General features: G+C 40.4%; 1 protein-coding gene across 3 annotated transcripts; it reads right to left on the bottom strand.

Moving 5' to 3' along the window:
• Positions 1–25: 25 nt before the first annotated feature.
• Positions 26–24,524, bottom strand: aff3 (AF4/FMR2 family, member 3). Of its 3 annotated transcripts, none has more exons than XM_075479351.1 (19): positions 24,343–24,524; positions 22,751–22,795; positions 17,089–17,163; positions 14,320–14,353; positions 14,174–14,231; positions 11,946–11,997; positions 11,663–11,697; positions 11,328–11,517; positions 6,031–8,016; positions 5,777–5,901; positions 5,470–5,641; positions 5,281–5,390; positions 5,083–5,146; positions 2,860–2,996; positions 2,685–2,756; positions 2,484–2,577; positions 1,185–1,234; positions 862–1,067; positions 26–754 (listed from the first exon to the last, which is right to left on the bottom strand). In XM_075479351.1, the coding sequence occupies exons 1-19, from the start codon at positions 24,412–24,414 to the stop codon at positions 633–635; spliced, it is 3,699 nt and encodes a 1,232-aa protein (XP_075335466.1). In that variant the 5' UTR covers positions 24,415–24,524; the 3' UTR covers positions 26–632. The 3 variants fall into 3 exon arrangements, with proteins under 3 accessions (XP_075335466.1, XP_075335467.1, XP_075335468.1); XM_075479352.1 differs by having other exon boundaries at positions 5,281–5,387; XM_075479353.1 differs by lacking the exons at positions 22,751–22,795; positions 24,343–24,524 and adding an exon at positions 17,336–17,476.
• Positions 24,525–25,602: the final 1,078 nt, after the last annotated feature.

Here is a 25,602-nt window from a genome sequence, read left to right as displayed (position 1 = left end):
AACTCTTTTTATTTTTTCCTTTTTCTTTCCTAAAAACAGTTCAGCAAATATTGCACCGTAAAAACACATAAAGGTGAAAATATTAGATACTTTAAAAGCAAGAGAGTCACAAAAAGAATTTCCCACTTTGGAGAAACTAATGTAAGATTGAATGGTCTGTCTTTTTTTTTTTTTCCTTCTTATTTTAAGCGTCTTTTCCGGTTTTTGGCCCCAGACAAAATGTTTGCTAGAAAATGAGGAATCCCAAAATATGGAAAAGGCTTTACCCATTTATGGGTTGTTGTTTTTTTTTTTGAGGGGGGGGGGGGGGGGGGTCCAGGGTATATTTGGCAAATAGTTAGAAACCTCAATCATCCCCAAGACACACACAATTGTTCAGATTAATCCAACAGCAAGGAAGAAGGCTGATGCAGGCAATTGCATTTTTGCTCATTCGGAAGGGTGTGCACACAGTATGCATCTGTTCGCATTCCAACATGTGGCTCAGTGTGATTTCATTCACGTCCATTTCACACATCCCACCAGGTGTTGGTGCCGTCCTGTTAGCCGCACAGCGATCCAGAGTTTTGTCTCTTTGACAGAAAATGTGGCCTTGAGACGCAGCGAGCGGGTTAAGGTAAATCCTCTCTGAGTTAGTTGAGTTTGGCACTAATGCGTATCCACTGAAGAGCCTGTCTGGTGTATTGGACAGTGTGAGCAATGCTACTGTGAAGAGTCAGTGGCCCAGACAAAGTATTCAAGTAGTTGAAAAACTCTGGAATTAAAACATAAGACAGAGCTCTTAAAACCTCTGAACACAGAAATAAACGTGACTTTTTTTTTTTTTTTTAAATCTGAAAATGCTGAAAAACACTTGTTCACCTTTATTCTCCTTTGCAAGGTTGTCCGCCACCTCCCAGTACTCATAGCTGTACAGGACACTGTTGGTGATGTTAAGGTGATTGGCTGCCATCTGGTGGATGCGTTGTGGAATGCTTATAAGAGAAACAGGGCTGCTGCCCTTGTGTGAACCCCGTCCATGGTGTTTTGCATTAGGTGAGAGTGAGGACGGGGGTCCTCCAGTACCCCTGGAGGTGAAAATACGATGCACAACAGTATGACGATGATCAGCAAACCTTTCAGGGGCTGGAGTGGAGCTAGACAGTATAAATGGTGAGGCTACAATACAGTTGTCATCCACTTACTTCTCAAAGTCATTCCAATGGGGTGGTGTGGTAGGCACTTTGGGAGAACTCTGTAATAACACAAAAACAAAGCTTATCCAGTCACCTTAATGTACAGCACTTTGAAAATAATGTTGAGCCACCCCTCATTTCTTTATATATTCCCAGAAACATTGGATGAACTGATTCATTGAAACGTGTGCAAACATCAATGGAAACACAGTATATAAGACAAAAACAGAGTTTGCACAATTCTAGCAAGCTTGAAGGTAAACATTTGGTCTGAGCACCTTTATTCTTCAACACAGTCCGAACACTCTTAGACAAGCTTTCTTGTCATATCTTTAAGCAGTCATCAGGAACAGTTCTCCAGGCTTCTTGAGGACCATTTTGACGCTCTTCTTTGGTGTTAGCTGCCCTCAGTTCCATTCTCTCTCAAGCGGATCCCACACTGCTTCTATAATGTTGAGGTTCAGGCTCTAAATAGGATTGATCCCTCCATAAGACCTGTTGCCACTGATTTTCAGTCCAGTTGTTGTGTCATTTGACATACCTCAGCTTTTTCTCTCAGTTTCCCTTCATTAAGACCATCTCTGATGCGACAATAGATAGATCGACTCCAGATGCATCTCTCAGATCCTGCGTCAGGTCTAGGCTTTATTTCGTCTATTTCTAAAAGACTCCACTTTCAGATACTGTTCATGTGCGGCAGATAGTTTTTCAGCCTGATCCTTCTTTCGTCTCTCATTTGTCCGGTTTTCCCAAATTTTTCAGTAAACACTTCAGAATATGTCGAGATATGCCAAGTTTTCAGCTAATAACTCTTTGGTAACCACCTTGTTGGTGCAAAAATATCAATTCATGTCTTGCAAACTGTATTATTGTTGACATTTTTTCTAGATGTGACAACAACAACAAAAAAAAAAGGGAACAAATGATGTTTTCACAGGCTGCTAGAGACAAAGTTCTGAAAGATGCGATTTAAGATTGGTTTGTTGCTCGTTTGTCTGTTATGTGTAAGCTGGTTCATCTCTTAAGTAAGTAATGGTCTATAAGCCACTTAAAATTCTTCACAAACAAAAAACAAACCCCTCTGAAAATGGTCAGGTACGAGGACTGGACGGAAAATGAGTGTAAAAGCAGCCAATGTCCGTAGGAAAGCTTTGAGAGACCCTGGAAAGCCTGGAGAACTACTGCTCAAGATTACAAGAAAGCCTGAGTCCTGGGAAGCAAAAAAAAAAGAAAAAGAAAAAAAAGCAAGGAATGGCTTTTGCACAGTTCTGTTAGTGTTTACACTGAAATGAGTCTCTTAAGAAATACCTTGAAATAATCAAGAAGCACTTTGGAGTATTTCAGTGCATGGTCCTTCTTTAATCGAAACATCTGCCAGTAAAGGAGGGCAAGGCATCTGAAACTGGACACACAAACACAAGTCAGACGGAGCACAAGTCATCCTCAAAATGCAGGTCCTTTGTCATGATGATAGATGTGGCATAAACAGAGGCGATGACATATACGCACCACAGAACTGCCAGCTGTTTGTCTTCCTGTCTCGCTGCAGGGCCAGAGTGGCTCTTTAGCCTCATTGCGTACCTGAAGTCACAGCACTGTTAGTGGAGCTGCTGTTTGCATTCGTTTGTGTGTATACTAATTATTGATGTCCGTTGTCCCACCATCAGCCCGATGTGTCATTCACCTGATCAGCTCCACTGTCTCAGAATACATGGTATAAGGAGACTTTGCTTCGAGTGGCCCTTCCTCCATCGCTTTCCCACATTCCATGAAGGAGAGAGCAGCATCAACGTAGTTGACAGCCTTTCCCAGCTTGTCCACCTGGGGGGAAAAATGGACGTGTGCATAAAAGGGGGTTAAAGATGGGAAACTATTGAGGATTGAAATCATATGTTTATGATTATTTAATCGTAAGTGTCTTTAGGTAATTCAGGAGACAAATCTATTCAACCTCCAAGCATACAATAGCGAGACCTGTCCAGGACATAAAAAGGACTAGTTTTCATTAAGAATTGGCTCAGCGTCTTTTTTTTTCTAATTTTAAACTAAACCCAGGTGAATCCTTGCATTTGCATGTGGAGTTAATGACAAAAACAATCAGCATGACGGACTTCAGTGTTTGAAATTTGGCAAGGGTCTTGGAGTTTCTTACATTTCTGCATCAATTCGACATATAACCTCATCAGATTTTCACACAAGACTGAAAAGCAGGTAAAGAAATCTAAATAAACGACATTATACAATAATAATATACTCTGCAATTTATTTATCAAGCAAAATTATTCTAAAGTGACCCCTTGTACAGCAAAAACTGCAATAATTCTTTGCAGGACTGGTCAAGCTAATACTGACGAGCAGGAATTATTGCAGTTTTTGCTGTACAAGGGGTCACTTTAGCTCATTCCTTGAATTTCCTCACATGAACTCCTCACTTCAGGTCCTCTCACAGCATATTTATTGGATTAAGGTCAGGACTTTAACTTGCCAGTCCCAAAACAGTGACTCCCTTCTTTTATAAGTCTGTGGTCTTGCTGCATGACTCGCTTGCTGTTGAAATTTGGTTCACGTCACGAGAGTTGTTGTGACGTTTTTAAATAGAATTTGCCCAGTTGCACCAATGCAGACCCAAAGCATGTAACTACTACCGCCTACTACTGTTTTACAGTCTGTATGAGGTTCTTGTGTTCTTGTATTTCCCTTCCATCCAACGCAATACCTACTGTTTAAACTGAGAACATTCTTTTTGGAGTTTACTGGCTGTTACAAAGATCAGACTTTGATGGATCCCTGTTCCTGAAATGAAGCCTGTTCCTAACCCTCACAGCTCATTGTCATTTTATGATTGAAAATACCGCACTTCAATTTTGCCTTCAAATGAACTGCTTATGTTAGGGATTTATATACTTTTGCCGCTCACAGCCATAAAGCAGGCTACCGGATCACTGTCCTCAATAAATAATAAGCCAAGTGTAATAATATGTTCTAATTTGTTTAATGTGTTTAAATGGAACTTTTTTAAAATGTGTGTAGGTCAGATTTCTGCAGAAATATATAGTTTCACAGGCTTTTAGGCACCATGTATGGATAAAATGTAAACACATAAAGCATACTATCACAGATGACACAAGGAAACCTAACCCAGATCAATTAGTGTTCTGCCAGTACATTAACATTGTATTTGTACTACTGCACAGGTACTGTGGAATCAAAGTGCTGTACAGAGAATAAATTTCCGCAATCTTTTGATCAACTAACTAACTTCCTGTCCCGTCTCTTGTTTTTACCGGCCGCTATCTACCAAACTTGAGGTAACTGCTGCTGGAAGACTCACAAAAGGACCACATGACAGCTGTTAGAATATATAATATATACATCTCATGTGAAAATGTCTGGTCCTTATCAGATTTAAAGATCATCGTGGCCAAAAGCATTCACGACATCGATATTATTGCATTATCAATTGGAAAATTTGAAAAAAAAAACATATTTACATCAACTAATTCATTGTCAAATTTTCTGTTGGTATTTGAAGTGCACACGAAATAGGAGGTAAGGAACAGTAGAAATTATACAAAAACATCGATGTACAATGAATGTACATTTTTTCATTCAATAAGCAAAGATCAAACCATAATATTAAGTGTATTTTCAACATGCAATCAATATTTCATCCTTTTAACGTCACGCTTTTTGGCGATGCCCGTATATCACGACACTCCTAGTGCAAATCTAGGTTATGCAGTACTCAGTTAATTGTGGATAGTCCCTTTTGAGGCTGCGTGGATACTTATTTAACACAGATAAGTTACCACAAAATTTCACATCCCACGTGAGGTAAAAAGGGGAATAGTAGTATTTCCATAAAGAGTTTTTCCTCAGTAATCGTATAATCGATCAAAAAACTCACCATCGCGTCAGCACGGTGCTTCATCCTTTTAGCTTCATGTAAGTAGTACTCAGCATGATGAGGACTAAAAAGAAAAACCCAAAATTACTTTCATATCAAAGAGTGTGCCAGGTGCTTTTATTTCTAATTTGTCACCAGTATATACCCTGTAAATACCCTGAAGTCTGGGCTGTGCAGTGGTGCTCTGCGTGGACTCACGTTTCGTTGTTTGGCACAGTCCCTCTGTGACCAGCAGGCGCCCAGGAGGACTCAGACGGTGGTTCGCTCTGTCTTGACACTTTCACGATCTCCACCTCCATCTTGGGCTGCTGTGAGTAAGAAGGGCTCAAATAAATAAAGAATGCTGTACGCAGTGTAGTGGCCTAAACAAGTAAGAGGTAGTGTTACCTTTACGGCATTATCTCTATTCTTGTCCCTGCTCTTCTGGGTGTGGGAGTGATGCTGCTCGGCCGTTTTTGTTTTGGGGGTAGGCTTGTTGGACTCAGGGGTCTGGGGCAGAGGAGACAAGGGAGACAGGGGAGACACAGGCCTCTTGTTGTCCAAGTACTCCTCCAAGTACCTGCAATGACACGCGCCCACACATTGCGTTGATACAAACCTCACATTACAGGTGACAAAACACGAGTGTAGCTTGTTTGTTCATTAAGAATGATTCAAAATGTAATTATGAGCCAAAAAGTGTTGCAGTCCTTACCCATTGTGCGTTGTCTCAGTAACAAAGTTTTCAGCTGTGAGTGATGCGGATTCTGTGTTCCCTGAGAGGTCATTTGAAAAAGAAAGGCTCCTCTTGCTTTCTCTGTACAACTCACCGTTCTCCAACTGGTCACACACAAACAGACATCCACTTCTAAGAACATGTTTACACAAACAAATTCTTTCTCATATTTCTGCCCGAAAACGTATACAGCTGCACGTCACAGGAGGAAAGTGAACGCGCTCGTTGTCTACCTTGCGTTTCCTTTTGCCTTCTCTTGTCGAAGTTTCGGGGGCATACGTGTGTTTCATAGCCTCTCTTTGCTTGTCCTTGGCTGATGAAGAGGACGAGGAAGAGGAGGGTTTTTTAGCAGCTGAATTTGTGGTGCTGTCTGGGACCCTCTTAAGCAGACAGAGGTCTATGTGTACCACCAGATTCCTCAGCCCCCGCTGGGAGTTGGGAGCCTCCTTCTCACTTCGCCCAAACGGGACCAGGGTGTAGAGTTTTTGCTTCCTCTCACTTTGTTGCCCTTCGCCAGGATTACCTGAGCTGGAACCTCTGGGATGCAACACCTGAGGCCTGATGCTTCCGGGCCTACCTGGGCCCTGCTGATCTTTCTTGGTGAGTCTCTTGTGAGAGGTGGAGTCCGCTGGAACTTTGGTGACCGGAGCCTGATAATCAGATTCTGATTCCGAATTTGAGGAGGAGGAAGAGGAGGTTGAGGAGGAGGAGGATGAGGATGGTCTGTGAGGAGTTGGAGAGCGTGAAGACAGATGAGGTGATGGGTCTGGCTGTAACTCTCTGTCCTCTTCACTCCTCCCTCCTTTTTTTGTTCTCCCCTGACGGTGTAAACGGTGTCGCTCGGTGTTGGTAGGAACTCTCTGTTTGGACTTAGGTGTTTGCCATTCATGTGGCTGCTCTCTCTTGCTCCTGTTGTCCTTTCTCTCTGTCTCCCCTCTTTCCCCCTGCTGCTCTATCACTCCTACCTCCTCCTCTTCCTCCTCCTCTTCCTCTGCTGAACTTTGGATCCAGGGACGTCTCAGTAGCTGCTCCTCCGCCAGCCTCCTTTTTTCCTTTCTTTCCTGTTTCCCTTGTTGTTTTCCACAATCTCTGTCCTTGTTTCTCTCGTGTTTTCTCCCCTCTGCTTGGGGCAGATGACCTCCTCTCTGTTCCACTTCCTGTACCTTAGATTGGTGCTTTCTTTGTGAAGTTTTGGTATGAGTGACATGCACAGGGTTAGGGGCTGTAGCCTCCCACGACTTGGACCGATGTTTTAGGCTAGGGCTGGGCCTAGAGCTTGAACTTGTACCAGAATTATTTGCAGCTTTAGAGATAGATTGAGAATGAGAACTGTGACCAGTGACGGTTTCATGACTCGTGGGAACGGAGTGCTTTGCTTTCGTGGGGCTATGTTGTGAACTCTTATGGCTGGGTCTGCTATCCTGTATTTGCTCAAAATGTAATGAGTTTTTAGCTTTGGAAGCCTCAGAAATCTGTTTGGAGCTTGGATAGGAAGTAGACTTGTGTCTAGATTTGTGGCTGTGACTCTGATTAGATGTTAAACCTGCAGAAGCTTTTGACTTGCTTTGACTTTGGTCTTGGTCCTGTGTGGGGCGAGTTTTGGGCCTGTGGTGGTGAGATGGCCGATGATGACCATTACTTGTGGGTTGGCCCTTTGTATTGGTGGTAGGCAATGGAGCAACCCATGGCCTAATTTTTGTCCGGTGAGGGTTTGTTGTTAGTCTAGGATGTGTTAAATTCGGACCCCGATCCTCAGGGTAGTGACTAACCCTGGAAGGAGCAGGTAAACTGGGACTTGGACTTCTTGGAGGATCTCTAGGTATGGGACTAGGGCTACGACTGGCTATTGGGCTCCCACACGGACTGGGACAAATACTTGGAATTGGGCTGGGTATTGGGCTGATTCTTGGACTGGGGCTGGGACTTGGACAGGTGCTGGGGAATGGGCTGGGGCTAGGGCAGAAGCTGTAACCAGGGCTAGGTAGAGGGCTGTTGTTGTGGCTGTAATTGAACTGTGGGCTGGGAATAGGGCTTTGGCTAGGGCTGTACTCCTGATTGCAGTCCCATGACCTGGCTGGCGATGGGGCTCGCTGGGTGTGGGGGGATATCTGGTGCCCTGGAATCCTCTGGGAGGGATCTTGTTCAGCGTTGGCAGATTTTTTCCTTGACTTCTTCAGCCATTTATCTAACTGCCACTGGGTGGCACAGGGGTGATCAGTCTTAACCCACAGAACAGGAGAGAAAAAAGACAAAATATTTATTTAGATTGCATCTTTGCTGACAGTGAAGCTTATACACATCCAGGGGTGGAACACTACACAGACTAATAAATTTACCAAAACAATGACAATGACACATGTTCTATCATGTGGTTATATACATATAAATTGATTCTTGTCTGAGTATGTTTCTTACTACTAATGATTATTATTATCATTATTATTAAAAGACTGTCTTTAGTCACTTCATACTACTCTGATATGGATCACTCCATACCAACTTTCCTTACCAGTTCATTTAAGTTCTACTGGATATATTCATCTCGCCAGACTTTTTGAAGGTCTTCTAAGCTAAATTTCATACATTTAACCAATCTTTGCAAGCCTCACCGCTTGCACAATTTTCAGTGGATTAGTTTAGCATTTCAGATTAATTTACAACTCAGCCGTTGTTATTGAATGTTTTACAGCGATGAAATGAATGACAATGATCGATTTCATTCCTGAAAAAGTAATGAAAACAGTTTTCTGAGTGACTCTCAAACTTGAAAAAATCTACAAAAGACATTTCAATGTGTTGTGACGGTACACATTTTTATGGATGGATAATATTCACTGATGTTATATGAAGATTGAAAGATGTTACATTATTCCATGACTTAACAATTCATCTTTTGTACACATCACATTCTGTTAAAATCATATTCAGTTTCTCATATTTTAGACAGTAATTTGATAGATTCTCTATCTCCCAGAGGTTCCAGCTGTGTGGTTCCTACATTTTGCAGGCACTTTATTAGGTAAAGAAATCTAATACGACATCTCTGAAATATACTATTACAACGCTTCTACATTTTTAAATTTTTAGTCAGCACTTTCAAAAAGTGCTAATTCTACTTTATGTTTACTGTTGAGGTATTAGGTGGGTAGTGGTGGTGGTGGTTTACTTCCCTTAATTGTGTCCATTGCAGTCGACCTCATTTAGAAAATTGAATAAAATAAAACAAAGAAATAAACAGAAATAAGAACTATCGTAATATGATGTAAAAAATTTATAAATAAATTAACATTTTATAAATGCTGCACATATCTATGTAATACAACTAATGTAAGTAATTGTCAGGGAAAAGTAAGAATGTTAAGTATATATGTATAAAAAGGACTGGGATTTTTAAGACACCTTTCATATCTGAAATTAAACCCTTCCTATGGAATAGTTTCAATCATTTTGAAATAACCCTTCTTGGGGGAAATATGGTCAAAATATCTGAAAAAGTCTTTTTTTTTCCTCAGCTTTAAAGCTAGTTTTACAAGGATAGAATCAAATAAATTCTACATTTGACAGATGAGTATCATTACTATATACCACAATTTAGTTTTTAGAAAGGGAAAAGTAGTTTCAAAAGTAGTAGGATGTTATTTTCCCTTAAGCAAAAAATGATTCAGTGGTATGAATTTGCTTAATGCAAAGCATTCAACAGGAACTCTTTATCATTCTTGGGTGTCGTGGCTGTTCGGTACATATTTCAACGCATTCCACAAAAAAACATACCGATTGCTGAGAGTTAGGAAGAACAACAAATATTCTTTAAAGCTGTGCTAGCTGAACTAGAAAGGTTTAGTTAGTTTTATGATTAGACATGTATAATTTTGCACAGTTCCTCAATTTGATCTTTTTTTTCTTCATTCGATCAATTGTTCATTATTCACAAGAACATCTGACATAAACTGCATGGATTTGAGCACAAATTGTATCTCTGATATAGAATTGTGAACACTGGAATCACACTTTTGGACATACTTCTTGAACATGTATTGAAAGGGGCTTAGATAATATACATATATTTTTATAATAATTTTTCTGCAATGGTAGAAATGTTACCCCATGTTTCAAGAAACTTAAATTGACTTGATTTAAAGGACATTTTACACATACTTCAAATATCCACCAAGTAGAGCAGCTGTGTGTGTTGTTAAAGTAAATAGATCTCCTTGTGTATCTAAATAAGTGATAATGTGCGGAGAATGATCACATAATGAGACTTTTCTTAAACAAATCTGCATATCATACAACCTCTTCAGGTTCCAATAGAACCATCTAAAGTGCACAACAGTCGCAGCATTTGACAAATTCCTCACTGACTCAACTTTAAAAACTATTTAATCTTCAAATGACAACTCCAGATTATGACTCGTCCTGCAATTTATAACCTCCTTTCATTGTCCTTCCTGTGTGGACTCGCATTCAGAGTATATACAAAATCTGTGCTTGTTGTACACCAAACCTCCGTCCAATTAAGCCAACTGACTCACTTAAGTTTTGCTTAACAACTGACTTGCAAACAATTCAGAATCAGAGGAAACCAAGAAAGCTGAAGTTTTTACCCAAATAAAAAAAAGAAACTGTACTCACCTTTGGAGAGCGAAGTTCTTTCTCTCTTTCATGCCTCTTTTTCTGTCTGACCAGGAGCTAAATTAAACCTCTAGTCCTCAAGTCAAACAGTGACCCCCTGCCACCACCCAAACTCTCTAACCCTTCGCCCTCCTCCCCCATCCCTCACCCTCTTTCCAGAGAAGACACTGCACCTCTTGTACCGTCTCAACAGCCCTCCTCCCTCTCCTCTGTCCCTCCCTTTTTTCTCTCACTACCTGGGAATCTGGATTTGCTGCTGCCACAACTCCAACCCCCATCTTTTCCCTGGGAGACACTCAAACACTCCACGTAAATGAAGAACACATGGTGCACACCCTCCCTCCCACTCTATAGGGGCCCAAAGTAGCGCATGTGTAGTAATACAGTCTGCTATGTCGCACAGGGCCCTCCATTCATAAAAGAGGAGCTGGTTTACCCCTTCATTGCACACATAGCACACGCCTCAACCCCCACAATGCCCCACACCTCCAAAAGCCCATTATACCTACCAAGCTTGGCACCTAAACTCTGAGTATTCATTGAGATAATAAAACGCAACCGGCACAAATTCTACTGTGCACTGCTGCTTTAAAAAAGAAAATGAACTTAGTTTTTGATGACTTCCACCTCCTCAGGGCTTTCCTTTAACACTCAGCTTGTTGACATGACACAGAGACACTAATTCCCAAAAGCCACCCCTGCCCCCCGACCCCCATCCTTTTCCTCCAGCTCACATACATTCCTCATTCCTCTCTCCCTCCCCACACCTGCTGTCAACTGCCTTGAGGCCACCACTCCCTGTAGAGGCTTGATCCAAAGGCATACAAACAGAGGAGGACAGACACACGCAGAGAGGATAGAAAACAGAAAAGAAGACTGCGGCATCAGCGTTCGGTACCTCCTTGTTGTTGCACGGTGGCTGTGCGTTGACAGGCGATGGAGGATCTGGGGGAAGTTCTGGACTCCGACTAGGGCTGCGGGAATGAAGGCTACTGCTGACCGACTCTGCGGAGGAGTCTGAGCCCGAAGAGTCCGAGCTGGAATGTCTCACCCGCCTGCCATGTGTGTGTGCTCGCTGTGCTGACAGGCTGTCAGTCAACACACGCACAAACATCAGAGAAGGGTCAGAGGAGGCACACAGCCGAGTGGCCCAATGTTATTCACACAGTTTAACTTATTTTCATAGCCAAATACTCATAAAACTTCCACAGATCATGTCCACAATGCAATTACCTGTGTCTGTCCCAAGCTGTTGACTCATGAATGGCCTTTAAGGAAAACAAACACAGAAACTTAGCATCCACTGCAACAGCAAAGAGAACAACTTGCTACATCCCATAGATTACCACTGCAGGTTCTCCACAAGCTTAAAAGTACAAATATGCCAGCACACCATGAAACATTGCCATAAAAAAAAAGGCATCGAATATGTTCAAAAAGCATCAAATCATGTTTATCGGGTCAAAACCACTGACAAATACATGCTCTAAAATAACAGAAATTGTGTATTTCCTACCCTTTGAGTGTCATCATCATCACTGCTCAGCTTAAGATCATCAGCAAGCATTCTGTGAACAAATGGTAGCAAAATCAAGCAACAGTTTAAAAAATGAACACCTGTCGCTGCTGGGAAGTCCGGGAAAAAGCCTCTTTTTTTTTTAATGACATTGACTTGATACTCAGTCCAGCATGATGCATTTAAAGAGCTCATATTATGCTATTTTACATGTTTATAGTTTTATTTGAGTACTCTACAAGAATGGGTTTTCATGATTGAAAGTAAAAAGAAAAAACAAAACTTTACATTGGCTCAGCAACTCTTTGTCCCCTTCTGTCTGAAACACTCTGTTTTAGGTCCTCTCTCTTTAAGGTCTCCCTTTCCAAAAGGCACAGTCTTCTCTGACTGGTCAAAAAATTGCAAGGTAAGTCAAACTAGCCACGAGGCGAGTAATATGCAAATATATGATTGTAGCCCGGACAGCATACAAGTTGCTTTAGACAGTTCTGGAGCAGTATGTATGCAGGATGGGGGAAAATAACTTACTTTCTTTAAGTTGTTTTCCACACATAAATACTAGGGATTTTCAGGAGAATGTGCAAACAGTTTGATTTGGGCTTTCTCTGCAATGTGTTTGCTCACATGTGCTTCCCCGTGAGAGAATTTCTGCTGAAGATGAGTTCTCGCAGCTACAAATGAGTAGGGAGGGATGCGGACGAGTGTCTGTCGACAATGCACAAGAGGCAGAATGTGATGCTGAAAGTAGACTTTGGAAATCACAGGCCCTTTTCACACAGTGGTTGTGCCATTGTGCAGTGCAGTGCAGTCAAAATGCAGGAAAATCTCAGCAAGAGTTATTAGTAACAGTGTTATCACTTGCTATCCGTCCAGAACATCTCCAGAACATTTCAGGACTGTGATGTATGTATGAAAAAGGCTTTTTTTTACTTTGTACTTTTGCTTTACAAAATGACAGAGCTTTTACATGCTTAAAAAAAGCTATAAAACATACGGAAGAAAGGGAGACATAAAATGTAGAATTTAGCGTGAAACATTGATGACTCCTCTGTTCTTTTGTTTCTTGTGAACAACTATAGTCTTTAAATCTTATTGGAAAAAGTTGCAAATCCGTGAAACACGGTGGCGATATGATCTACAAGCATGCATCCTTTAGACATCCTTGTAGCTTTCAGACTCCTGCACCCACTAACCCTGCCTGAGGCTTATTCCATGTCACACTTAAAGCACATGTCAATGTATTTTGTAGGAAAAAGGAGAGGAGATGCGATGCTCGCCATTATTTTCTTATCAATAAACACTTCAGAGAAAAAAATTGAATGTTGCCCTTCAGAAGCGATTCAGACAACAGATGGATTTGATCAGTTGGGCCTGAACTCGTACAGGCTGCTTTTAATATTACTGCACCTGACTCCTGGAACTGGACTATCTTTAACCATCTTTAAACTTAAAATGCATTTATGGACATTTTAAATGTTTCATTTCAAATCTCTTATATCTTCCCATTTTATATAACTTGATCAATCTCTGGAAAATCCGCATGTTTTGGGGTCTCTTATATTACTGTATTTTAATTTCTATTGTAATGATCTAATTCAACAAATGACTTCCTTAACAGGAACTTTGTTTGTGTGTTTAAATGCTGATTTTAGGTCAGCATACCTCTTTGTTGGTTGTTTTTCTTTCTTTTTTTTTATCGTTGTAATTGACTCGATGCCCCGGAAAAGGAGTGCCACTTCTTAATGATCTCTTGAGTATAAATAAAGTTTGAACGAATGAATGAAACAAATGCTCTTGACAAGTTAAGTAAAAATCCTGCTGTGTTTCATGACAAAGCCTGTGAGATACTGTGAGGCATGCAGTTGGCGCACACCACTGAACACGTGTTTCACATTAAAAAGAGGATGTAAAATGTTAACAAACAGGAGCACATCGGTCTCCACTGACAGCTTTCAGGAATGTTAAGGCACCTTTGACCTGACCTACAGCCTGAAACATTGTTAGCTGGTCGACTCAGTGCCTTTACTTCCCTTCACATGCTCCCTCTCTATCACTTAAGCCGTTCCTTGTGGCAGCTCAGATGAAGAGGCTCATAAATATCTTTTACAGAGAAGAGCAAATAAATATGTGTGTGATGTATTTTTTATTTTTTTTACTCTAAATGCGCCACAGCAGAGGTTCGAGCTAGATGACCCTTGTTGGATCATGTTTCTTCATACCCCACTTACGATTTGTGAGGTGCCACCTGAGGGTGACGGGTCATTCGCGGCTGAGGGTCCCCACGACCTGAAAAAGACGACACAAAAACCGTCAAATTAAAACAGCTTGTAAACTATTGCAGAGGAATTTTGAAAGTTAGTCACGAAATACATACTTTGCCTGTGCTGTGTAGATGACTGCTTTCCATCCTGGAGAAAGAGGGACGACAAAATTATGAGAAAGATCTTAATCTCAAAAGTTGAAGCCTGCATATTTCTGCATTTTAACTCACAGAAACATGCATTCAGTTCAGTGCTGAGTCACCTAAGTGCTGCCTTTAATACTGTTGAACACCACAGTCTTTCATATGGACTAATAATTGTAATTATAATAATCTTGTTGGCCTGTCTTGAATCGTTTTACCAGTTTATCGAATATGTTTGCAGATGGATGACCAGTCTTGGAAACATGATCAGATTACCCGTTGGGTACCACAAGTGTAGATTTTAGGACCGTTACTGTTTAACATGTCCGTGCTACCCCTGTGCAGAATCATGAGAAGACCTGAAATGTCTTTCTGCAGTTATACTAATGACAGGTCTATGAACAGTTTTGTTAAAAAGAAAGTAAACTCTCTCTCAGTTCAAAGGTTTTATGCATTAGGTCATGATGAAAAAAAAAAAAGATCCGGTCCTTACTACTTAAAATTAGATTAACTATAACAGATTAAATATTACGCTGTCTCTTTATCCATTTAACAAAAAGCTCAGACAAAATAAAGAAGCTGTGTGTAAAATAAATAAGTACACCCTTAATGCTTCCATAGAAATTAAGAGGGTAACTAGCAGCCAGGAGTTCCTTATCAAATGCACCTGATTAACTGGTTATCAATAAATTGACCACTTCTATAAAAACAGATGTTTTTGCAGCCTGCTGGTCGTATTCAGGTGTTTGTTAACACAATGCCAAGGAGGAAAGACATCAGCAATGATATTAGAGAACCAATTGTTTTTGCCGATCAATATGGGATATGGGATACAAGGCCAATTCACAACAATTTAGTCCATCATTTTACAGTTAGAAAAATGATTCCCAAATGGAATACGTTTAAGAGATCTTCCGAGGAATGGACAAGTTCATGTTTAATGTTAAAGTTCGTGACAGTACAGTTAAAAAAGACTAAACAAGGAGAAAGCCACATCTCTTGAAAAAGAACATGGCAGCTCAGCGTAGGTTTATAAAGTTGGATCTGAAAAAACTGCAATACTTTTGCAACAATGTCCGTTGGACAGATGAGCCCAAAGTGGAGATGTTTGGTCATAATACACAGCACCACATTTGGTAAAAACCAAACACAGCATATCAGCACAAACACCTCCAACTAACTGTCAAGCACGGTGGTGGAGGGGTGATGATTTAGGCTTTGACCTGGCACCTTCAGTCCTCGGGTTTATCGGGAACTCCTCTGTATACAAAAGTATTCTAGAGTCAAATATGAGGCAATGAGCCATCCAAATGGTTGAAATGGACTAATTCAGTCATCAACGATCATAAACACAGCAACAAACCTATAAGAGAATGGCTAAACAAGAAAAGAATCAAGGTGTTGCAATGTTCCCCTCAAAGTCAAGACCTCCAACTGATTGAAATGCTGTGGTGGGAACTTGTGAGAGCTGTGTATAAACAAACATCCATTAACCTCAAACTGAAGCAAATTTGTAAAGAAGAGTGGTCCAACATTCCTCCAAAAAAAGATGAGGGAGACTGATAATATCATACAGAAAACAAAATGTGCTAAAGATGGTTCCACAAGCTTTTGGATCATGGGTTGTACTTTGTTTTTCACACACTGCTTCTGCAGTATGGCTTCATTTTTGCTAAGTGATGTGTTGGTATTCATTGGAGGTCTAGATTACTTTTTATTACATTCCGATGTGTAAAGCCTCACAACTGAAGGAGAGAACACTTTCTGTCTCACATGATTGCAACAATGACACTCGGCCAATTTACTTGTTGAGTCTATTTACAAATAAAGTAGTTGACGTCAAAGAATTTTTCACATCTCAACAAGGAAAAATCAAGATTACGGATTACTGGTTTAAGAGCTCACAGAAAGACACCAACCCTCCAACTAGATTCATTAGAGCTCATGTTCAGGGTGCAACAAATGATTACCAAATTAATCGATAGACAAATAGATAATAAATAATTAAATACTTATCTGCAAAATTAGGCAATTTCTCTTACAGAATAAGTAATGCAATTATTATCAAGTCAGATTATGGCCAAGGCTCACCTCTGTTTTTCCAAAGAATACAATAAATCAGTGAAAATTAATTTAAATTTCATTTAATTGAATTTGATCACAATTGTACAGATTATTGTTACTTTCTTACTTTATTCATAAGCAATGTATTGTTTTGCTATCAGTTTTGAGTAATATTTGATTTTTTTGCAATTGCTGGTACTATCTCTACATGTACAATTATATTAAACACCTATCTTTTACTTTTACCTTTATTTTGAATGTACTGGTCTCAAAAATCCATCTCTTATTTTCAGGATTTTGTTGTTTTACTTTTATTTATTTTTAGAGATGCTACATAAATATGGTTTGATTGATTGATTAATTGACTGATGGACTTACAACCAATAGTTTCAAAGATTAAGACCTTGTTCGCATTTGTCTTCCTGTCACCTATATTATCCACATTGCATGTGCACTGTTATGCAAGAAGTGGCTAATGTGGCCTCAGTCTTTGAGTCTCTTTCAGAGATTAAAAGCGGGCAACAGGAGACAGACCTGAGTAACTCAGTTTCCTCTTAAGTCATTCATTTTTGGTTGTGTCACTTACGGAATGGTTCTTCAGCACGCCACACTATGCATAATCATGCGTAGTCCCCCTTTAATTAGCAGAAACCAACAACAAAAACAAACACATACCTTGGAGTTGTAGAGGATCCGCTGAGCCTGGTCACCCCCTAAGGCTTGCTGGGATGTCCAGGACTGAGTCATGTCCTATGTAGCAGAAATGGGAGGGGAGGGGGAGGGAGGTCAAAGGTAAATGGTGCGGTGTCACTATGATTGATGAATATTCACATAGAGAAACCACAGACATCCTGAACTTGTCTTCAGAACTTTCCTAATTTCTCTTTCATTTAGAACTAAGTTATCTCTGCCATTTGCACACCTACAGAGTGAAGATCATCAGTGACACCTGACTCCCATTATGAGCAACACTCCTCCCCACCAGGGGGAGTGTGTCTGGATGTGAATGAGCGGTAGCTTCTGGTGCAGGGTTCAGAGATGCGGATTACATGCTTGGAGTGGTTGTGATCAGTCACCTTGTGGTAAATGGAAAAAAAAACAAAAAAACAGCTCATCAGAGCTTACTGCTCACACTGACAGGTGCATGTAACAGCAGCTCATTCTCTGCAAATGTGAACAAATCACACACTGAGGACTGAAATGACGATCTGACATACTTGAAAAGAGACCTTTGCTAACGATTGCTGTACGATCTTTGAAAATCCTTTCTGCTCTAATATCGCACAACAGAAATAATATTATAGAACAAATATTAGAGCAGGAAATTTGCTCTGGCAAATTGAACTGTTGGGATCCACACATCAGTCATGAAACAGGAAACGCTGCTGGTATCGACACAGTGCAGGTTGTCTGAGTCACGGATGGGAGGTTGTTAACTGTTAAAATGACTTAAAAGTGGTTGAGCTGAGACTGTACAGAAGTCTGTAAATGAAAACACCAACATTTGATTTTTGTAAACACTTGAATGTGAACATTTTGCTTCTCTTGATTTCCTAATGAAATTCTTAGAAACAGCTTCATGTTGAGGTGACTTTTTCAATTGTTATGGGCAACTGAGACTGTCACCGATCTAATATATTCAACAGCGAAATGTCTTTATTCATTGCATAGTTTTGTAAATCTAAGGTATTTTTAAGCTAAAGTTATTGTATATAAAACATTGTATATAAAATATTTCGACAGATTGAACAATTCAAAATTCAATTACGTCGTTCCTATATCCTTAATGGTCATAACTCCTTAGTCACAACTCCAACGCTCACTTTGATCGCCTATTAATTCTGCACAGGATTATAGGCCTTTACCAAAACGTTTTAGTCGTGTGACCGTCTGTCGCTACGTGCTTTTTATTGTGGTGATTCAATTCACTGAATTACTGTCACGCCCATGGACTTGTGTTTTTTAATATCATGTTTTAAGTTACGTTTTTGTGTTCAGTTCATGTCTTGGTTTTGAGTTTTTAGTTTTGCCATTGTTTTTCCCCTCACTTCCCTCACTCAGGTAATTAGTTCATTCCCCTCACCTGTCCATTGTCTCCAGCTGCACTCACTCTCCAATCACTCCCAGCCCTCTATTTAGTCTCTTGTCTCCCCTGTCTGTTTGTTGGTTCTTTGTTAGTGTTCATGACCTGTCTGTCCCAACCTGCCCGGCTTAAGCTAAGTATTTATTTATTCTATGCCATGAAAGTTCTTTGTTTGTTTGTTTTGTTCACAGTTATGTTTTTCTCCGGCTCAGCCGCGTTTTATGTTGATACTTTGTTTTTAGTTTAATAAACCAAGCCTTTGTTTTTTGAAATCCGTGTCCTCCCTAAAACCCACACCTGACAATTACTCAGTGAATAATTCCTTCATGGTGATTAATTCATTGTTCGCCTGCCGCATCTTCCTGTGTGACACGGATGCACACTGTTTTTGTCGCAAATGGGGACAACTTGCTTACAGTCTGGTTTACGATATGCCCTGCATGTTTTCCACAGTCTTTCCTACTTCACTCACACCTGCCAATGGTTGGTGTTAGGCCTTAAAAAGATGTGGTTGGGATTAGAATTAATGTACATTGTATGGTTTAAATGAATTGGACTGTATTATTTAAGGCAAGGCAATTTTATTTATAGAGCACAATTCATACACAGGGCAATTCAAAGTGCTTTACAGCTACATAAAATCACAAGAAGGCAATAAAACCATTAAAGAAATAAAAAAATTTAAAACCCATTAAAATAATCATTAAGTAATTAAAAAGTGAAGAGTGCAGATAAAATACTTTCAGGTGTCATATGCACAGCTAAATAGAACAGTTTTCAGCCTGGATTTAAACATTGTCAGAGTTGAGGCCTGTCTCACATCTTCTGGAAGACTGTTCCAGATTTTAGGAGCATAAAACTGAAACGCAGCCTCACCTTGTTTAGTCCTGACTCTGGGCCCCAGCAGGAGACCCCTCCCTGAGGTTCTCAGAGCCCGAGTTGGTTCATATGGCTCTAACATGTCAGAGATGTACTTTGGCGCTTGACCGTGAAGAGACTTGTACTCAAGCAGAGCTGTTTTAAAGTCTATTCTCTGAGCGACAGGAAGCCAGTGCAGAGACCTGAGCACTGGACTAATGTGGTCTAATGGACTAATTATTTAAGTGCCTGAGATGACATTTGTTGTTATTTGGCGCTATATAAATAAACTGAATTGAAATTAATTGAATGTTGAAAATGCAGTGTTTGGGATCGTAAAGCACAGATTGTCATGGGATACCTTTTTTTTTTTTTTTTTTTTTAATTCTCATGGGTCATGGTTACTTTTGTGACGTTGAAACTACACCATACATTTTTAAGTAACTTATTGTGCGCCACTAAGTTTTGGACATGCGTACTTTTTGCATGTTTTCAAGTGAGACTGGCCTGGAAATTGTAAAACAGCTATGTACTGTATGTAATAGACCAGTGTTTCTCAATCCTGGTCCTCAAGTACCACTGCCCTGCATGTTTTCGATGTTTCCCTCCTCCAGCACACCTGATTCAAATGATCAACTCAGTGCAGTGGCCTGATCAGGAGCCATTCATTTGAATCAGGTGTGCTGGAGGAGGGAAACATCGAAAACATGCAGGGCAGTGGTACTTGAGGACCAGGATTGAGAAACACTGTAATAGACAATGTATTTTAAACTGGGCTGACGATATCCACAGCAGTCTGAACGGATCTGTGTGGTTGATGGTGGATGCTCGTCCATCACAGAGGCAACACAAAGACGAACAGGGGTGCTAACATTGGCTCTGTGAGTACATATAGGCCTAATAAATGAAGAATAACTTACTCAAATGATTCACTCAAATTGTTTTATGGTAAAAGAGGGCAAATGTTGGAAGTGTGTGCAGCCTCTGAACACAATGATCTATACTGGCAGAGCTTTGAAAGGCAAAAAAAATAAATGGAAGTGAATGGATAGCTACTCAGGCAGATTATAGGAACCCTGATATAATTACACCCTGTAGTCGAAGTCTGTGTGAACGAAATACATCCTCTGGAAAGGTGCTGGTTAAGCTACTATGATATATATATATATATATAAAGTCTTGTTTGTCTCTGTGAGGCCCTGTGGTACTTAAGAGTAGCTACTGTTTTACCTTCAGTAGGTAGCAGTCAGAGCACTCTTAGTTCTGATTTCTTCAGGGAATTCTGATGAGGGCACTCAGCAAAGAGAGTCAAAACGGGGACATGGAAGAGTTCCATTTCACCACCTAAAAGATTTTGTAGCAGGTTGAGCAAATACTATATGAATTCTCACACTGCATCACTTTTATATCAAACAAGTGTTTACTTTACGCGGCCGCAACGCCATGTTTCCTGCCACACATCAGCTGTGAGTGACCATCCTGCTGGTGTAATATCAGCTATGACGCAGTACTGATTAGTGAAAAGCCTGGAAAAGCACACACTTGTGCCGTCTTTTGAAATTAAGTAGAAGTGATGCTATCCAATAAGTCTGTCACAACCTCTCAGCTTTGTCCATCAACTGCAAGATTAGCGGCAACATGGAGTTTTTCAATATTTTTCATCTTAAAGGTCACATGTTAAATGTTTGAACTCCCCCAACCCCCACTCCTATCAATGTGAGGCTACAGCGCTAACAACTGCACTGCCATTCACTAAAACATGATGTATGAAATATCTACTGTTGTGAGTAACTGCTCACAACTAAGGAACATCGATGGTGTCGGTGTACATGTCCCTGCATGCCCTTCCATAAAATGTTAAAGCTTGTGATGAATACACAATTATGCACCTGAGATCATTTGAGACTGTACCTCATTTATTATTTTGTCCTCTCTTCACAGTGCTCCAGACGAAAGAAGGAATATGGAGAAAGCATTGCATCCACAGAGCAGTGCCATCGCTCCTGCTCTGATTATAATCTCTTCTGATTTGATTGCCTGAAGTCTTACTCAAACAAACCAGACCTCATGGAAGCTGCTGTGATTGCGTGCCATTCATTTACCTTTTTAGCATGATCTGATTCATCGTAATGTCAGGATTATGAGGATGTGAAGGGAACAACTGCTGATATCTTAAAGCAATCAATAAACATTTTTTTGTAAATGTGCCTTTTTAAACTTTCTCATTGAGTGTTACAGAAGATTATTGTTACCACGCTCATAATATCTGTCTGTTTAGAAGCCTACAAGGTCACAGCCCGTAGCCAGTTGGCTTAGCTTAGCATACTGTAAAGAGCTAGCTTGGATCTGCATACACCACCTAAAAATAACACACTGTAATTTTTCTGTAAGGTTATACGTTGCACGTGTTGAACCACACCATATTCAAACGCTGCATTTTTCAATGTGCATTCCCCAAAATATCAAATTGTTTCTTTAACTCCAAGGGAAGTCTGAAGTGAGGGCATTCATTTACTGAAATATGCTCATAAGATTTTTATGAACCTGGCAGATGTCTCCAAATTTTCTCTCCTCCTCCTCCTCCCCACCTTCCCCTTCCCACCCACCCAACAGTGCGCCCTGGAGGGAAAAGAGTTTCCTCTCTCTGCTCATCCTTTCACTTCATTATTTCTCCTTCCTCAGTCACCAAGGACACAGCACCAGCCCTCTCCCCTTTCCTCCTTGAACAACAACAAGCTCTCCCAGATGGAGCATCATGAGTTGCTCTCTTCCTCGAGCCCTTCCCCACCCCATTCTCTGTATCTCTACTCCTCTGCTTTGCTCCTGCTCTTACACACTTTGCAACTATCTTATCATAGTATGAGTATTTCTCTTCTTGAAAAATGCAAAGCATTCTAGCTCTCACTATCAAGATGTATTACTTTTCTCTTTTATTAGAACGGGAATTTGGATTATTTCTATTTATTTATAGTATTTCAAATGAAGGATCCTACGTTTTGCACAGTCAGAAAAAATAAGAATGTCTCACCTGAAGATATCACTTTGGAATCTAGGAAAGTGTAAGGGGTATGTTTGACTTTGTTCTGATAGCTCAATGCCAAAAAATGATCTGCAGATCAACTGATGCATACAACCGTTAGTTGTAGCCCCCTCGGAGCTGCTGCTTGTGTTTCCTTGTCTGAGCGATTATGTTATTAGTCAACTGAGTCTGTTAAAAAATGACTAATATTTTGCAAAAAAAGGAAAAAAATCAAATATCGCTGATTTTAATAGTGAGACACGTCAGGCATGAGATTTAGGATTCTATGACAGTTGATTTCAGTCAAAACTGTGGTTACTACAAATTATTTTTCTTTTTTTTTTTTAAATCGCAATAAAAATCAAGCAATTCCTTACCTCAAAAATATCTTTGGCACAGCTGTTGTTTTGACTTCTTGTTACCTGCACAAAGCGAGGGACAGAAATTTAAAAAATGTTGCGCGCCACCGGAAGTTAAAACCAAGAGCTGCAAAGGGGAGTTTTGTGACTCTTCAGAGCAACTTTCAGATGCAAATTTCAGACGCAGCCCACACTTGCTCACGATGATGGCTGTGATGAGCAACTGTTGCACAAATTCACACATAAAGTAATCCGCACAAAGCAAACAAACCAGTCACTTTCTTGCCACCAGTTATGAACAAAGACGCACTCACAAGAAGAAAATCACCCATTTGCATTCCTCCTCCCGCCAATTTTCTTCTGCAGTCGCAACTGAGTCTAACACTTTACTGTGACCCTTACAGTCTCGCACACACGTACAGTAATAGTGAGAGTTACCTTGAAGCACGTTTATGACTCACAGTGGAGGAGCATCGGCCGGATGCAAACTTTGATGCAGGCAACTTTCACTATGAAACCCAAGAACCATGATACTCAGGCTTTAAGATAACAAAGTTTTGACATTACCCGCACTTTGCCACCTGTGTAACTGTGTCTGCTGCTTATCTAGGAGTGTGTTTTATAAGAGCTTTCAGTATTGCCATTGTTTATATTTGTCTTTTGTGTAATTGTTATTCCTCATGGCATTAATCCAGCCCCATTATCACTATGTAGTTTGGATTTCCACTGTTCCACTTTTTATTTACACATTTAATTTCATTTTAGTATTGGTGAGTATATTTTTATTTCTTTGCTCCTTTCTTATATTTAGGCCAAACTGTGCAGCTTAAGCACTAACAGTAAAAATGTGTGTGCAGTGCAGCCTGTGAGCATGCATGTGCATGCAGTAGCGGTGTGTGTACATAGGAAATAAAGTGTATGAGAAAAGTCTGGCTATTTCAACCACAAAGTAGAGGCCAGAAGCACTAAATGAAAAAACATAAACACAGTCAGCAGCATTTTGGCTATCTGTGGTTCTGCACAAGTCGTTGTCTGGCCTTCCCCAATCGTTTTACATTCACAGTCTCCACATTAGTGTCACTATTATCAAGTGCAATGTGTTTCACACGTCCTTACCCACAAGCACCGCCGGCTACAACTCTGGTGCAATACCCAAATGAGTGAAACCTCCCGGGGCCAAACAAACCACAACCGATCATAACACCTGCAAGAAGCAGCATGGAGCCATGTATGACTAGAACCAGCTGTTGCATTCTTAAAGAATCTGTCATTTCTAAAGTCATGCTCAATTTCAGGTTATTTCCAGCACTTCCACCTGTGCAACGCGCTTTAAAATGAAAGCTTTTTGAGGACTGAAGTACAACATGCTATACTCCGTCACCATTACTGTATTATGGTCGTTGATAAACATTAAATATGTTTCTCTGTCCAACCAAAAGTATTTTCCTGTTATAGCTTCATAATGACTACTTTAAATACGCACAAATCTGATCGTGCACGACCGACTCCCTTAAAAGTCCAGTTACTCAACCATCCATGGATCACATTCGCACAACTATCACCTCTCATGACTCCTTATCTTTGAACAAATAGGCTACATTCCGCCTCACCTGAGAATATGCGCATCGGAGCAAAAAGCAGACAATGGAAAGTTTCCCTTTGCCACCGAGAACGGTAGGCATGGTTCCTGGATGGTCAGTGTTCTCCTCCGGTGTCCATACCAGTGAGGACGCGCGATAGTGAAAGCGTTGCCTCCTTCATCGTGACGAAGGCATCAGTGGATCCGCCGTGCAGCGACTGCAGAGTCTTTCTGTCACTGACGAACACCGAGGGGGATAGGCGGGCTGGCAACGTCAGAGATGACACACGCGCAGCTCACGCATGGGGATCACGACTCACGACGGTATCTGTTCAGCACCTGTGCTTAGTTTGGAATGAGCAGTGATTATCACACTAAACATACCGATGATGTCACAAGTTTTATGGCATCCAGACTCTCTCACAGAGGCTATGAATTACGGGCAACCAAGCACCACCATAGATTGTTTTGTTTTTTCTCGAAAGAGTATGTGAAACACATAATTTCTGATGGCTACCCATGAAGTAGAATTAAGTCTTCTATCAAGGAGAGGAGAAATAATTGAGTAACATTTACACACAGTAACTATCGCCTCTGCTTTAGTTGAAAGTATCAGAACATACGCAGAAACTAACTTTTGTGCTTTGCTCTTTACTGAAAACCCCCCCAGAATACACGAGTAGGCAAATAGTCCTCATTTCACAACTTCAGCTGATAAGATGTCAGACAGTCTCATTGTTTGTGCAGGCTTCAACATGTCTCACTTTATGTCACTTGTGTAACTTTGGACCAAAATAACTGTGGAGTTATAGTGAGAGTACAAACTAGTGTATGATTAAAAAAGCAGACTAAGTGAGCAGAGAGAAGCTTGCACCATTCACAGAAAGAAAAAAACAAGGGAGTATCTCATTCTCTTTTTTTTTTACAGTCATTATCTTGGCCATCTAAAAATTTGTGCAAATAAAAGATTATGGAAAATGTGTACAATGGAAACAAAAACTGTATGAAATAATCTGCAAACCAGTGTCACCTCTACCATGCAAAGAGAAAAACACATAAGATCATGTCAGATGAAAACAATCCTGTGGTAAAAATCAAAATGTGACGTTCTTTTTGTTGTCTATCCTGCAGGATATAGAGGAGATTGATCATTCTGCTTGTTATCAGCACAAAGCGTACTGTATTAATGGTATTACGGGGTTGCAACAGTGCACATTGCGCGATCAACTTAACCCCTTACGAGTTTGTGTGGTGCAATATTAATTCTGAATGAAATATAGAGATTTTGGAA

The sequence above is a fragment of the Odontesthes bonariensis genome, chromosome 12, assembly GCF_027942865.1.
Source record: "Odontesthes bonariensis isolate fOdoBon6 chromosome 12, fOdoBon6.hap1, whole genome shotgun sequence".
NCBI lineage: Eukaryota > Metazoa > Chordata > Actinopteri > Atheriniformes > Atherinopsidae > Odontesthes > Odontesthes bonariensis.
This window is presented reverse-complemented; position numbering and strand designations above follow the sequence as displayed.